The 15,352-nt window shown below is 46.2% G+C and overlaps 2 protein-coding genes across 2 annotated transcripts; one reads left to right on the forward strand and one right to left on the reverse strand.

The window, feature by feature from the left end:
- The first annotated feature begins 2,068 nt into the window (after positions 1-2,068).
- erlec1 (endoplasmic reticulum lectin 1) lies at positions 2,069-13,807 on the forward strand. Its single transcript, XM_079512776.1, has 14 exons — positions 2,069-2,444; positions 3,220-3,324; positions 4,482-4,562; positions 5,191-5,268; positions 5,762-5,828; positions 6,540-6,583; positions 7,863-8,086; positions 10,175-10,316; positions 10,405-10,566; positions 11,418-11,477; positions 11,569-11,693; positions 11,827-11,904; positions 12,334-12,409; positions 13,258-13,807. Exons 1-14 carry the CDS (start codon positions 2,298-2,300, stop codon positions 13,327-13,329), a joined length of 1,461 nt encoding a protein of 486 aa, XP_079368902.1. The 5' UTR covers positions 2,069-2,297; the 3' UTR covers positions 13,330-13,807.
- On the reverse strand, positions 13,605-15,348 carry LOC306931395 (uncharacterized protein; the record flags this gene model as incomplete). Its single annotated transcript, XM_079512777.1, has 2 exons — positions 14,731-15,348; positions 13,605-14,674 (listed from the first exon to the last, which is right to left on the reverse strand). Coding segments are annotated over exons 1-2 (1,071 nt in total). The 5' UTR covers positions 14,732-15,348.
- Between the last annotated feature and the right edge of the window lie 4 nt (positions 15,349-15,352).

Raw genomic sequence — 15,352 nt, forward strand, 5'->3', positions numbered from 1 at the left:
CCCACCCGAAATCATCATACGTATATACAGTTAATATGTGCGTGTGTATTTGTGTGTGTGTTAGGTTGCGCACAGGTGGTGAAAAACAACCATGCTGTTTTCGTGCTCATACCCAGCCAAGCACCCAGCCAGCCAGCCAGCCAGCCAGCCAGCCAGGCACCCACACACAGCTCCGTAAGGGAGTGGTTGCACCACTCAAAAAGTTGCCTGGAATTGTCTGAGGGGAAGTGTTGAAAATGGCCTGTAGGCTACTGTATGGCCACCATAGACATCCAATATAAGGCAAATATTTTCTAGATTTCCTTTTGCTTTAAGTAACATGTCAAACTAGGCGTTTGTATGATGCTGAATCCATTCAAAGCATTCGTTTTGCACAAAAACACTCATTTTGGGCTAGATTTGGCCATAGCCACTTAGCCCAAAATGTGCTGACCTGACCTCATCACATTTGTGATGACGGCTATGGCCGTTACCCGTTATTAGCCCAAGGAGTTTTTTTGTGCAAAACTAATGCATGGAATGGATTCAGCATCATGAAAGCCCCTTAGTTTGACATGTCACATGCTACTTAAAGCAAAAGGAAATCTAGAATATATTTGCCTTATATTGGATGCATGTCTATGCATGGTGGCCCATACAGGCCATTTTCAACACTTCCCCCTCAGACAATTCCAGGCAAAAATGTTTCTGTTATTCAGGATAAATTGAAGATACAAAATCAGCTGATTTTCTTTTTTGCAGTTTGAGGTTGATCCTGTATTTTCCATAGATTTCCTGTACTACAGAGGGAGTGCAACAAACCATGTGCAACCCAGGACCGGCACAAACAAGAGACTAAATTATTTTCGCTCCTATGCCACCAAAATGTGGAACGCCCGTCGCCCAACAGTCATTAAGACATGCGAATCCCTTGACTCCTTCAAATGCGCTCTCAATAAAAGGCACCTACTGCAATTCGAAACTGGCCCCCGTAAAATCTGATTCCCCCACCCACCCCTTCCCCCCTCACTATATGTCCCCCCCCCCCCCCTTTTACCTCCTCTGATGATTTCCTGTTTTTGGCTATATAGAAGTGTATATTTGTACGTCTCTAAATGTTATGATGAATTGAACATGGTGCACCCTATTGTAAACAGGTGTAATGCTTTATGGTGTCGTCCACAGTTAACAGTTTTGTATTTAGTTGTGCTTGAAAAGTACATTAATTCTGCAATCTGTTAAAAAATCTTTAAAACAATCAATCAATCAATAAACAAAGTAAACAATATTTGTATGTCGTATTTTTTTTTTTTTTATTGACCTTTATTTATTTTTTAATATAATCTTTATCCCACGATTTTGTAACCCATTTTTCACCCCTGTGTCAATTATCTAATGTGATCCTGGGCTCTACACACCCTCCGCCAACCTGGGGAGAGCAACGGACTTGAACTCATGCTTCCTTCATGCCTGAGTGTCCAAGTTGCTCCTTTACACCTGACAGGGGGGATTTTCCCTGGTTGGACGTAGCGCGTGGAAGGAACACGTTATTCCAACCAGTTCCTTTCCCCTCCAGGCGCCCCGGCTGGCCAGGGGGAGGCAGTTTAGAGACCATGATTACTGCATGTTTTTTGTGAGGGTACCTACCCTAGGGGGACATATTGACCGTTATTTAATCAGACCATTGAGATCATGAGCACATTCAAGTCTGAACGCTCATGAAAAAGAATATAGGCCTATAAACAAAACTTGGTCTTGGTCTGTACTTAGCCCTGGTCCAGTGCTTACAGCGAGTGTCAGAGAGAGACTCGCTGTAAGCACTGGACCAGGGCTAGTCTGTAGGCCCTACTGTCCCTGGGGCTCGACTCGAGGGCCGAGTGCCCTGTGGACACTTCAGAAACCCGCCTAAAACTGACATCAAATGATTATTTTGTATTTGTATCTATGTTTGTAATGCTAGTTATAACATACTATATTTACTTTCAAATATTTCAGTTTAAATACAAAAGTCTAGTAGAGTATTTTTTTAATGTTGCTATTTAATACATCCACGGGCAGGGGGCGTTGTTTGACGGCACACGACAGGAAATCTACGTGGCAGGCAGACGACTCACTTCCTGTTTCCCTGTTACTTACTGTGTTGACAACAACTTGACGTCGGTGTCATCCATCGCTTTGCCTAAAGTATGTGAAGCCTCTTATCAGTTTGGAATTCATAGAGATTGTAGGCTTTTCACTTTCGGGTACATGTGGTGGAGAACAGGATAGGAGTCGATACCCCGGCTGGGCTGGGAGGAGGAGGCCGGAGGAGGACGACCATGGACGGGCAGCTGCTGCTGGTGTTTCTCGGCGGTGTGTTGCTGGAGGTCTGCAGCAGTGTGTCAGCGAACCGAGGCGGAGGCTACCCGTCATATACCGACGAGATCCCCTTCAAGATCAACTGGCCAGGAGCTGAAGTCACGCTGGTATGTACAGAAATAGAAGTGTCTATTTGTATGTCTCTAAATGTTTTGATGAATTGAACAAGGTGGACCCTCTTGTAAACAAGTGTAATGCTTAATTGTCTTTGTATTGAGTTTGTGCTTGAAATGTACTGTAATTCTGCAAACTGTTAATAAATATTTCAATGAATCCCAAAACAAACTGGTCAGGCTCCTACTTAGCCTCACCCCCCCCCCCCCCCCCCCGAACCCATCTCACCCCTGCCCACTTTGACAGGCTGGAATGGCTTAGGGTCGATGACAGAGTACAGCATCTTGCAATGGGTCTGGTCCACAAGATTCGATACACCACCGATACCAACACCAAGATACCCATGTACCTGTCTAAATACTTCCTTAATGTTAACTAAGTCCACACCCACAACACCAGAGAGAGTGCAACAAACCATGTACAACCCAGATTCGGCACAAACAAGGGACTAAATTATTTCCGCTCCTATGCCACCAAAATGTGGAACGCCCTACCAACAGTCATTAAGACATGTGAATCCCTTGACTCCTTCAAAACCGCTCTCAAAGGGCACCTACGGACGGCTGCAATTCGAAACTGCATGGCCCCCGTAAAATCTGAATCTTGTAAAAACTTGTACAATGGACTGTATCTAGCCCAAAATGTAGACTCTCGTAGATGTATTTATCGATGTTGGGCTAGACTGTATCAATGTCCACGCATCGCTTTGGCGAGTAAATGTGTTTATAATTGTCTACTATAGCTTAACCCCGGCCTTTTGCGTTTCAGCCAGTATCTGGTCCACTTTACAATGAAGATGACTTCGTCATTATGACAACAGCAGAGAAGGAGAAATATAAATGTCTCCTGCCTTCCCTGGCCTCCGGTGATGAGGTGAGTCATTAAAGCCCTCTCCATCTCTAATCATTATGTACAGTTGGGTGCCACCGATATTGTCCCTTATCATTTGACCCATTTAGGCCTGACCTCAAAATTAAAAAAAAATCCTTCTAAATCCTCCAGTTTTCTGAAATAAATATTTTCACGATTTTTCAAAAATAGCAGACCTACAAACTCGTAGCGCGCCACTCGGTGGCGCGCTATGAGCTTGTAGATCTGCTATTTTTCAATAGCTAAATTATAACGTAATGTTTAAAACACCAAAAGGGGTTCCCGCCCAAAATGGGTTAACTGTCCTTTTGCGCAGATCACGCAAACCTCAGCAAAAAGAAAAGGACAATATCGATGGCCTCCAACTGTACAACACACACACACGCACACACACACGCCCCTCTACCGGTAAGTACATACTACATACAGGATCTCATTGATTGATTGAATAAATATTTTATTAACATTTTTCAAAGAGTACAGTGGTACGATTTTATAATTATATGATGTGATGCTGGTGGAGGCGGTCTTGGATCTTCTTAAATTAATGTCTTTGCTGTTATCAGTCATTTCATAAGGCCAGCCTGTCGCTCTCTGTTGTAAGGCAGCACAGTTAAGTTAATTCAAAATCATGATTTTACAAGGTTACACAGGGGTCTGTATTGTTAATGAAAGAAACAATTCCCACACTCACTGTCCTCAAATGCAAGAAAAAAACGCAGTCAAAACACAACAGTATGCAATGGTATATACCTGTCCTAATAATAAATGGTATACTGTCCTAATAATTAAAAAAAGCTTACAGTGTCTCACAGCAACATTTGCGGACAGTGTGTGGGAGTTTATTTTATTTTCTTCCTATACGTTTGGGCCATCATTAGGTCAGGTCAATTTTTATTTATATAGCACATTTAACCCATTTTGGGCGGGAACCCCTTTTGGTGTTTTAAACATTATGTTATAATTTAGCTATTAAAAAAATAGCAGATCTACAAGCTCATAGCGCGCCACCGAGTGGCGCGCTACGAGCTTGTAGGTCTGCTATTTTTTTTAAATCGTGAAAATATTTATTTCAGAAAACTGGAGGATTTAGAAGATATTTTTTTTTAAATGTTGAGGTCAGGTCTAAATGGGTTTAATGAGTGCTGTCTGTGTTCCAGGGTGACGATAAGGTCTATGCCGGTGCCACTCCGGCGCTGCTCCTCGAGCCTCTCTTCAAGCAGAGCAGCTGCTCCTACAGGGTAAGAGCCTTCGACTGGCCCCTCCTCCTGCATTGCTACTTAACGTGTGGTGGACGTTTCCAGTGAGCTGTTCTCAGCTGTAGTGCTTCCTGTGATTTGTAGGGGTGCAGCAGTTCGTCAAAGTAATATTGATTATGAAACATAATCAGACTGACTGGTTAGTTGAATGTTCATTTTAACCCATTTAGACCTGAGAAAAGATTCTACAAATCTACTCTAATTTGTAGATTCGGCAGAAAATGGCTAAAAATGCATTTCCTTTCCTATATTCGGTATTCGGTTTCGGCCAAGAATTTCCCTTTCGGTGCATCCCTAGTTAAAAATGTTCGCTCTGAGAGAATGTACATTCAAAGATTTGCGCCACATTTTTCAAAAATAGCAGATCTACAAGCTCGTAACACAGCAAGCTTGAGCTTTGGTTACAACACCAAAAGGGGTTCCTGCCCAGAACGGGCTAAACCAAAGTGTCCATTACCGTAACCCCCTTGTGGTCGTTGCAGACCCCTGCCCAGAACGGGCTAAACCAAAGTGTCCATTACCGTAACCCCCTTGTGGTCGTTGCAGACCCCTGCCCAGAACGGGCTAAACCAAAGTGTCCATTACCGTAACCCCCTTGTGGTCGTTGCAGATCGAGTCTTACTGGACGTATGAAGTGTGCCACGGGAAACACGTACGACAATACCACGAAGAGAAGGAAACGGGCCAGGTGAGCATGGCTGCAACAACAATATGAGATGTAGAACATTAGAGAAGGAAACGGGCCAGGTGAGCATGGCTGCAACAACAATATGAGATGTAGAACATTAGAGAAGGAAACGGGCCAGGTGAGCATGGCTGCAACAACAATATGAGATGTAGAACATTAGAGAAGGAAACGGGCCAGGTGAGCATGGCTGCAACAACAATATGAGATGTAGAACATTAGAGAAGGAAACGGGCCAGGTGAGCATGGCTGCAACAACAATATGAGATGTAGAACATTAGAGAAGGAAACGGGCCAGGTGAGCATGGCTGCAACAACAATATGAGATGTAGAACATTACGCTCTCGACGGTGTACAAATTAAACCAAATGGGTCCATTTGGTTTCTGTCAGAGTTAAATTGACATTTACGAATTTAACTGTGTAGTATGATTTAATGTTTTCCTGACACTTCCAGTACAGCATACATTAAAAACAACCTATTATTATGTCTATAGAAAATAAGTGTTCAGGAATACTTTCTGGGAAACATGGCTGCAAAGACAAGTCACACCACAGGGACGGGTGAGTGTTTATTTATGAACATGAATTTAAAAAAGAAAGAAACAAAATGTTATGTAATTGTCTAACTCAGGGGTTCTCAACGTTTTTGGCCGGGGACCCCCGGAGATGCTTTGGCAGTGTCTCGGGACCCCCGACCCCCAATATAAATTGACTGCTACAATAACGTTAACAATAGAGACAATACACCATAAATAAATAAATACTGAAACCAGATAATCATTAGGGAAGGTGTATACTGTATATGTGTACTATATGTAAACTCTTCATTTCCATTTGCCAGTTGTTTTTTTTTAATAATTTGGCGACCCCCAGAGGGGTCGCGACCCACGGGTTGAGAACCCCTGGTCTAACTGAATAGATCGAAATAAACCATTCATTCATTCAATATGCATTGCATATGGTTTACTGTTGGTTGTTTGTTTATATACTTATCAGTTGTGTCTATTTGTACGTCTATTTGTGTCTATTTGTACGTCTCTAAATGTTTTGATGATTTGAACATGGTGGACCCTATTGGAAACAAGTGTAATGCTTAATTGGGTCGTCCACTCACAGTTAACAGCCTTTGTATTGAGTTTGTGCTTGAAATGTACTGTAATTCTGTTAATAAATTCTTCAATCAATCAATCAATCAAGTTAATGTGTGTCTATGTCATTTCTGCATCTCAGTGTGATAATGCTAGCTCATTATTTTCTCATTTGTTTTTACAGATAAAGTTGATGAAGCCGACGACGTGAAGGACACTGTGAAAGAGGTTAGTGTCATAAAGAAACGCCTTGTCTCTGGAGCCTCTCGTCCTCCCCAATCTTCCTTTCTTTCTTTTTTTTATCCCACAATTTTGTAACCCATTTTTTGTCAATTATCTAATGTGATCCTGGGCTCTACACCCCCTCTGCCAACCTAGTCCCCCATATATGGGGGACATGGGGAGAGCAACAGACTTGAACTCATGTTCATGCCTGAGTGTCCAAGTTGCTCCTTTACACCTGACAGGGGGGAGTTTCCCTGGTTGGACGTAGCGCGTGGAAGGAACACGTTATTCCAACCAGTTCCTTTCCCCTCCATCAGGGGAAAGGTCTCTAGTTTAGAGACCAGGATTACTGCATGTTTTTTGTGAGGGTACCTACCCTAGGGGACACGGGGAGAACATGCAAACTCCACACAGAAAGGCCCTTTCGCCAACCCCGCCTCGGGTATGGGCACATCTTCTTCTTGTTATTATTATGAACCACTTTAACCCTGTATACTTAGTTGACCGGGATGCCCCAAGTGTCTATAATTGGTCCCATCCTGTTTTCCCCTCTACACCAAATCTCTTGGCTGAGAATAGCCAATCTAGTACAACCACACAACACATCGCACAACGTTCACGCTAAGTGGCGTGTTGTGTACTTGTAGATCTGCTATCTGCCTATTATGATTACCACAGGAGGGATGCTAGGGTTCATGTGGTTAAATACTATTACACATCACAGCACGTCACCAACAAGCGTCTGTACGGGGCATTACCAAGTGTATCAGAGAAGATAGCAGTAAGGAGGATGAGACTAGCTGGCCACTGTATGGGGCATTACCAAGTGTATCAGAGAAGATAGCAGTAAGGAGGATGACACTAGCTGGCCACTGTACGGAGCATTACCAAGTGTATCAGAGAAGATAGCAGTAAGGAGGATGAGACTAGCTGGCCACTGTACGGGGCATTACCAAGTGTATCAGAGAAGATAGCAGTAAGGAGGATGACACTAGCTGGCCACTGCCACTGACACCAAGAACTCCCGGCCAAAAAGCTTACACTGTGGGAACCAACACACGGGCATCGATGGAGAGGACGTCCCACACCTACCTATGTGGACGTACTAAAGAAAGATGCTGGTGCAGAAAGCACCAATGAGCTGGCCAGATGTATGGAGAACCAATGAGCTGGCCAGATGTATGGAGAACCCAGATGACTGGAGAGGCCGATGGAGGGCTGGTCTGAGGACGACGTAGAGAGATTACTAATTATGATTATTCTACTGTTTGACTGTGCCTAGGTGCCTTCTAAGAATATCGAGGGCCAGCTGACTCCCTACTACTCGGTAGGCATGGGAAACGGGACCCCTTGTGTGCTGAAGCAGAACCAGGCGCGCGCCACGTCCGTGCTGTACGTGTGCCACCCAGAGGCCAAGCACGAGATCCTGTCCATCGCTGAGGTCACCACCTGTGAATATGAGGTGGTGGTGTTGACCCCGCTGCTCTGTTCTCACCCAGACTACAGGTAACCCCATCGTGCAACGCAGTGGTTCTCCACCTGGGGGCCGTGGGTGGGTGCAACGCAGTGGTTCTCCACCTGGGGGCCGTGGGTCGGTGCAACGCAGTGGTTCTCCACCTGGGGGCCGTGGGTGGGTGCAACGCAGTGGTTCTCCACCTGGGGGCCGTGGGTGGGTGCAACGCAGTGGTTCTCCACCTGGGGGCCGTGGGTGGGTGCAACGCAGTGGTTCTCCACCTGGGGGCCGTGGGTGGGTGCAACGCAGTGGTTCTCCACCTGGGGGCCGTGGGTGGGTGCAACGCAGTGGTTCTCCACCTGGGGGCCGTGGGTGGGTGCAACGCAGTGGTTCTCCACCTGGGGGCCGTGGGTGGGTGCAACGCAGTGGTTCTCCACCTGGGGGCCGTGGGTCGGTGCAATGCAGTGGTTCTCCACCCAAAAAAAAATCACACCCGTGTGAACTGAGTGGTGTAAGGTCTTATATAGCCTGATCAGCTCCGATCTGACGTAATGTCTGACGTAATGAAATCACACCCGGGTGAACTGGGTGACCGTAGCAACCATGCTCATTTTTTGGTACGAACAGACAGACAGACTGACAGACAGACACGTAAACTAACAAAGCCAGTCGTAGGAGTGGTTTACACCACTCAAAAATGTATCATCATATAAATAACTAAATAATGTAGAAACACTTTCAAAGTATATTTTCTTTAAAAACTTTGGGGGTGAAATCGCTTAACTATGTTCGTTCCATTTTGGTCCAAGCCGGAACACGATTGATTGATAGATAATTAAAATAAACATGCTCTGAAAATGCACCCATTCAGAGTGTGTGGTGGGGGGGGGGGGGGGTTCAGAGTAAAAGCGGACATGTTTTCCCAGCACCCCAGAGCTCCTATTTTGAAGGAATCCCGGGAATGATTGTGTTAAGCTTGTAGATCGGCCCTCTGGAGTGAGTGTGGAAATATAGTAGCCCTCTGGAGTGAGTGTGGAAATATAGTAGCCCTCTGGAGTGAGTGTGGAAATATAGTGGCCCTCTGGAGTGAGTGTGGAACTATAGTGGCCCTCTGGAGTGAGTGTGGAAATATAGTGGCCCTCTGGAGTGAGTGTGGAAATATAGTGGCCCTCTGGAGTGAGTGTGGAACTATAGTGGCCCTCTGGAGTGAGTGTGGAAATATAGTGGCCCTCTGGAGTGAGTGTGGAAATATCGTGGCCCTCTGGAGTGAGTGTGGAAATATCGTGGCCCTCTGGAGTGAGTGTGGAAATATAGTGGCCCTCTGGAGTGAGTGTGGAACTATAGTGGCCCTCTGGAGTGAGTGTGGAAATATAGTGGCCCTCTGGAGTGAGTGGAAATATAGTGGCCCTCTGGAGTGAGTGTGGAAATATCGTGGCCCTCTGGAGTGAGTGTGGAAATATCGTGGCCCTCTGGAGTGAGTGTGGAAATATCGTGGCCCTCTGGAGTGAGTGTGGAACTATAGTGGCCCTCTGGAGTGAGTGTGGAACTATAGTGGCCCTCTGGAGTGAGTGTGGAAATATAGTGGCCCTCTGGAGTGAGTGTGGAAATATCGTGGCCCTCTGGAGTGAGTGTGGAAATATAGTGGCCCTCTGGAGTGAGTGTGGAAATATCGTGGCCCTCTGGAGTGAGTGTGGAAATATAGTGGCCCTCTGGAGTGAGTGTGGAACTATAGTGGCCCTCTGGAGTGAGTGTGGAAATATAGTGGCCCTCTGGAGTGAGTGGAAATATAGTGGCCCTCTGGAGTGAGTGTGGAAATATAGTGGCCCTCTGGAGTGAGTGTGGAAATATAGTGGCCCTCTGGAGTGAGTGTGGAACTATAGTGGCCCTCTGGAGTGAGTGTGGAAATATAGTGGCCCTCTGGAGTGAGTGTGGAAATATCGTGGCCCTCTGGAGTGAGTGTGGAAATATAGTGGCCCTCTGGAGTGAGTGTGGAAATATAGTGGCCCTCTGGAGTGAGTGTGGAAATATAGTGGCCCTCTCCATCATCAAAGTTGCCCACCCCAGGGTTAGAGGTACTAAATGTTTTGAATTGATATCTCTTTGGTTAATTTCACAGCCCTACTCTCTATTCTCCTACCTAGGTTCAAGTCCTCTCCGGTGAACGCTATATTCTGCCAGGCTCTGGCGGGCTCCCCGCTGCGGCCGCTGCGGCTCGACCAGCTGGACAAAGAGCGGGAGGAACAACTCAAACCACCCTTCAGCGCCACCCCAGAGACCAAAGAGGTGAGCGACACGATGCACAGAAAAGACGAGAGAGTGAAACGTGTGTCGGCACCTCGCACGTGAAGATTAACGTCTGACAATGTTACAGGAGCCGGTTTCACCTGTGAGAGAGGAGGCCTTCACATCCACCCACAAGCCCATGACCGTTGGGGGGCAATCTCAAGTCACTGTTGGAACCACACATATCTCCCGTCTGACAGATGACCAGCTGATCAAGGAGTTCCTGAGTGGTTCATATTGTCTTCATGGGGTGAGGCCTACTGGTTCCTAGTGCCTTAGAAATGTTTCATGGGCTGGCTGCTAGCCAGTCTATGTCTTCATGGGGTGAGGCCTACTGGTTCCTAGTGCCTTAGAAATGTTTCATGGGCTGGCTGCTAGCCAGTCTATGTCTAAACCTAAATGTTTCATGGGCTGGCTGCTAGCCAGTCTATGTCTAAACCTAAATGTTTCATGGGCTGGCTGCTAGCCAGTCTATGTCTAAACCTAAATGTTTCATGGGCTGGCTGCTAGCCAGTCTATGTCTAAACCTAAATGTGTCATGGGCTGGCTGCTAGCCAGTCTATGTCTAAACCTAAAGGCTTTTCTAGGGCCAGTGTACACAGAAAGTGTTTTATGAGTGTAGGAGAGCTTTGGACATGTCCAGAGCTCTCGCACACAGCGTTCATTGATGCCTGCAATGTTCAAACCTATCAATCGTTGCTGTGCACATCCTGTCATCTGCATTATTAGCACAAATAGCTTAGCTGCTGGAACAATGTAAACATTCTTAGGTTGTGATTCAATGGCGTGTCGTGAGTTAACAGGTTGTCGGACACAATCGGGATGATCGAACGACCGGCGCTCCTCTCCGAAAGTTACACTATTGTCAACTTGAAGAGTCCAGACAAAAACGCTTTTTGAGCGCAGAAGCGCGTCTTTAGTCTTTACCAGTGAAATGCATGGTAAAAAGGTGCTGGCAACTCCAAAAATGCTTTCTGTGGGCATGGCCCTCATACTTGTAAAGGTCCTTACACACCCCTGTGCGACTAATTTGCATGAAAATGTATTACATTGTCGACCAACCAAGATGTATTTTCAATCTTACCATAACTTGTGTTTCAGGGGGTGGGCTGGTGGAAGTACGAGTTCTGTTATGGGAAGCATGTGCATCAGTACCATGAGGTAAGGAAGTAAAACATGTAGATTAGAATGCCAACGGCATCATGAGTGACTGTTATCATGTGTTGACATTTCATGTAAATGATTGAATTAGGATAAAGAGCAAGGGAAGAACATCGTAGTGGTGGGGAACTGGAACGGCGAAGAACATCTCGAGTGGGCCAAGAAGAACGTTGCTCGCTCCTACCAGCTCAAGGACGACGGGGTGCAGAAAGTCAAGTAAGTCCTCGCAGTTCCATTAACCGCTTAAGCTATATTTTAGACTTTGTCTTACGATGTTATGCTATGTTTGCTATTGATCCGGGTAAATAAAACAGACTTTTAAAAAAACACATCTGCGTTTTGCTCTTAGATTGGTTTCCCACTACTACGGCCATGGGGATGTGTGTGATCTGACGGGGAAGCCCAGGCAGGTCATCGTCAAGCTCAAGTGAGTGTTGTTCATATGACTGAAAACCCACCTTTTCAGACTCCATCATGGCCCATAGCACTTACCCTGGCCTACACCCTTAGATAGCATTTGAAACAGACTTATAGCATGTCATGTAGACTGCACAATAATTGCATTGTATGTAGTCATAGCACTTCATAGTACATATGTATAGCATAGTATAGTATATATGTATAGTTTATATGTATAGTGTCATTATATAGATATGTTCTAGTTACATTCTTAGCTTACGCATGTTTCATGATAAATGCATTTAATATATGTGCTGTGTTCTTGCCTAATGTAAGTCGCTCTGGATTAAGAGCGTCTGCTAAATGCCTAAATTGTCACAGCTAGTTGGGAATGGGATGGTCTTCATAACATCTGCAGGAGGTTTTCTTAAAGCCATTTCTTTCTGTCCTCTGTCAGGTGCAAGGAGTCTGAGTCTCCCCATGCCGTCACTGTCTACATGCTGGAGCCTCAGATGTGTCAATACATCCTCGGGGTAAGATCAATATGCACCATTCAAGAAACCTCCTGCCCATTTCATTTTCTATCCCTGATTATTTTCTGTACAACTTTTTTTGGAATTTAATTTATACATAGGCTAGTAGTTGAAGTGAAGCAATTTATAACATTGTTTTGAAAAGGGATTACAGTAATTATTATTGTTGTTTTACAGTTATATATATATATATATATATATATATATTTTTAAATAAATTAGAGCTTAAAGTGACCCATATCACCCATGCTGATATGTACAAGCACAAACCTAGTTGAGCCACAAAAGCTTTGCTGTAGTAATGAGACTGACTGAAATGTAGTGTATGACAATGACTCGATACATCAGTGACTCAATACATCAGTGACTCAATACATCAGTGACTCAATACTCAATACATCAGTGACTCAATACATCAGTGACTCAATACTCAATACATCGCCAAGTCAAAACAGAAGGCCATGAAACTTCATATTTTAGATCAGTGACTCAGTATACTGTATGATGTACTTTATGGTGCAATTTGGGGGACACGGATCAAAGCCGTCGTGCACTATGCAGGCCACTGGCTCTCAACATTGGTTCTGGGGACCCCCAATGGTCCTTCTTGGCGTTCCCTGCTAAATGATTGATAGTTTAGGAACCCAAAATGGACCCTTAATGCATTTGTACACCAGGTGAGATGACACTGAGGATTTTACCGTGTAGATTCAAGGGATGCCAGAGATAAAAACATATGAAATGGGGGGGGTCCGCCGTGGCCTAATGCCTATCAAACTGGGGGTCCTTGAAATGTTAAAAGGTTGAGAATCACTGCTATAGTCTACCTTTTGCTTTCTTGTCATCAGGTTGAGTCCCCGGTCATCTGCCGGATCCTGGACACAGCCGATGAGCAAGGGCTTCTATCAGTCTCCAGCTAAACACACACAGGCCAATGAGAGGACAGGGAGAGAGGGGGGCAGAGTGGACCAGATGTAGATGTTCACACATGGTGAGAGAGGACACTGGTTAATAAGAGACTGCATGGTGGTGGAACAGAAGAACACTGGTTAATAAGAGACTGCATGGTGGTGGAACAGAAGAACACTGGTTAATAAGAGACTGCATGGTGGTGGAACAGAAGAAGCCTGTAATGACTAATGGCTGGTCCAACTGGAGCCAGACGGAGGACAAAGGTTTGTCCCGAAGGCCAGCCTTAAAAGTAACCCAGGAGAAACAGCCCCAAGCCCACGCACAGATCTGTGCACAGGGTAACCCAGGAGAACAGCCCCAAGCCCACGCACAGATCTGTGCACAGGGTAACCCAGGAGAAACAGCCCCAAGCCCACGCACAGATCTGTGCACAGGGTAACCCAGGAGAACAGCCCCAAGCCCACGCACAGATCTGTGCACAGGGTAACCCAGGAGAAACAGCCCCAAGCCCACGCACAGATCTGTGCACAGGGTAACCCAGGAGAAACAGCCCCAAGCCCACGCACAGATCTGTGCACAGGGTAACCCAGGAGAACAGCCCCAAGCCCACGCACAGATCTGTGCACAGGGTAACCCAGGAGAACAGCCCCAAGCCCACGCACAGATCTGTGCACAGGGTAACCCAGGAGAAACAGCCCCAAGCCCACACACAGATCTGTGCACAGGGTAACCCAGGAGAACAGCCCCAAGCCCACACACAGATCTGTGCACAGGGTAACCCAGGAGAACAGCCCCAAGCCCACGCACAGATCTGTGCACAGGGTAACCCAGGAGAACAGCCCCAAGCCCACGCACAGATCTGTGCACAGGGTAACCCAGGAGAACAGCCCCAAGCCCACGCACAGATCTGTGCACAGGGTAACCCAGGAGAACAGCCCCAAGCCCACGCACAGATCTGTGCACAGGGTAACCCAGGAGAAACAGCCCCAAGCCCACGCACAGATCTGTGCACAGGGTAACCCAGGAGAACAGCCCCAAGCCCACGCACAGATCTGTGCACAGGGTAACCCAGGAGAACAGCCCCAAGCCCACGCACAGATCTGTGCACAGGGTAACCCAGGAGAAACAGCCCCAAGCCCACGCACAGATCTGTGCACAGGGTAACCCAGGAGAAACAGCCCCAAGCCCACGCACAGATCTGTGCACAGGGTAACCCAGGAGAAACAGCCCCAAGCCCACGCACAGATCTGTGCACAGGGTAACCCAGGAGAAACAGCCCCAAGCCCACGCACAGATCTGTGCACAGGGTAACCCAGGAGAACAGCCCCAAGCCCACGCACAGATCTGTGCACACTGTGCACAGATCTGTGCGTGGGCTTGGGGCTGTTCTCCTGGGTTACCCTGTGCACTGGTAACCCAGGAGAACAGCCCCAATCCCACGCACAGATCTGTGCACAGGGCCTATGCTGCATTACAGCCTTAAGCCTGATTTATTTTTTTTCTTCATCGTACGATGGTGTCGTGTGTCAGAGCCCGATCTACTGTACAAAGCTCACAATGGGTCATGATGATGCAACACGCTGTGAGCTTGTAGATGAGCTAGCATGAGACGCCATCGTAAAACAATTAACAATCCCGGCGTGGACGGACTCGTTCACACTCTGGGAAACCAGACTTAAACACACACCTCACTCCATGAGGCGATGGACTTATTACTTCATTGCTTTAATCTGTTACTCAACGGCAAACGACAGAATCAGGGGATCCGTCAATGTTCTGTTCATGGTGGGTTTTTTTTGTTGCTATAAGTTGTATGTATGCGGCCCATTTGAGTTGATTAGACGCTTGATTTTGGCTAATGGCTATGTTCAGACTGGCAGACCAACTCCAATTTTTCTTCCAGATTGGAATCCGATCTGTTTTTAAACCCATTTTGACCTGAGATCAGATTCTATAAATCTCTTCTACATCCTGACAGTTTTCTGAAAAAGCTATGTTTCTGTGTCAGTCGTTCTTCGATTTTTAAAAAAT

Source organism: Electrona antarctica (genome assembly GCF_951216825.1).
Source record: "Electrona antarctica genome assembly, chromosome: 10".
In the NCBI taxonomy this organism is placed as follows: Eukaryota; Metazoa; Chordata; class Actinopteri; order Myctophiformes; family Myctophidae; genus Electrona; species Electrona antarctica.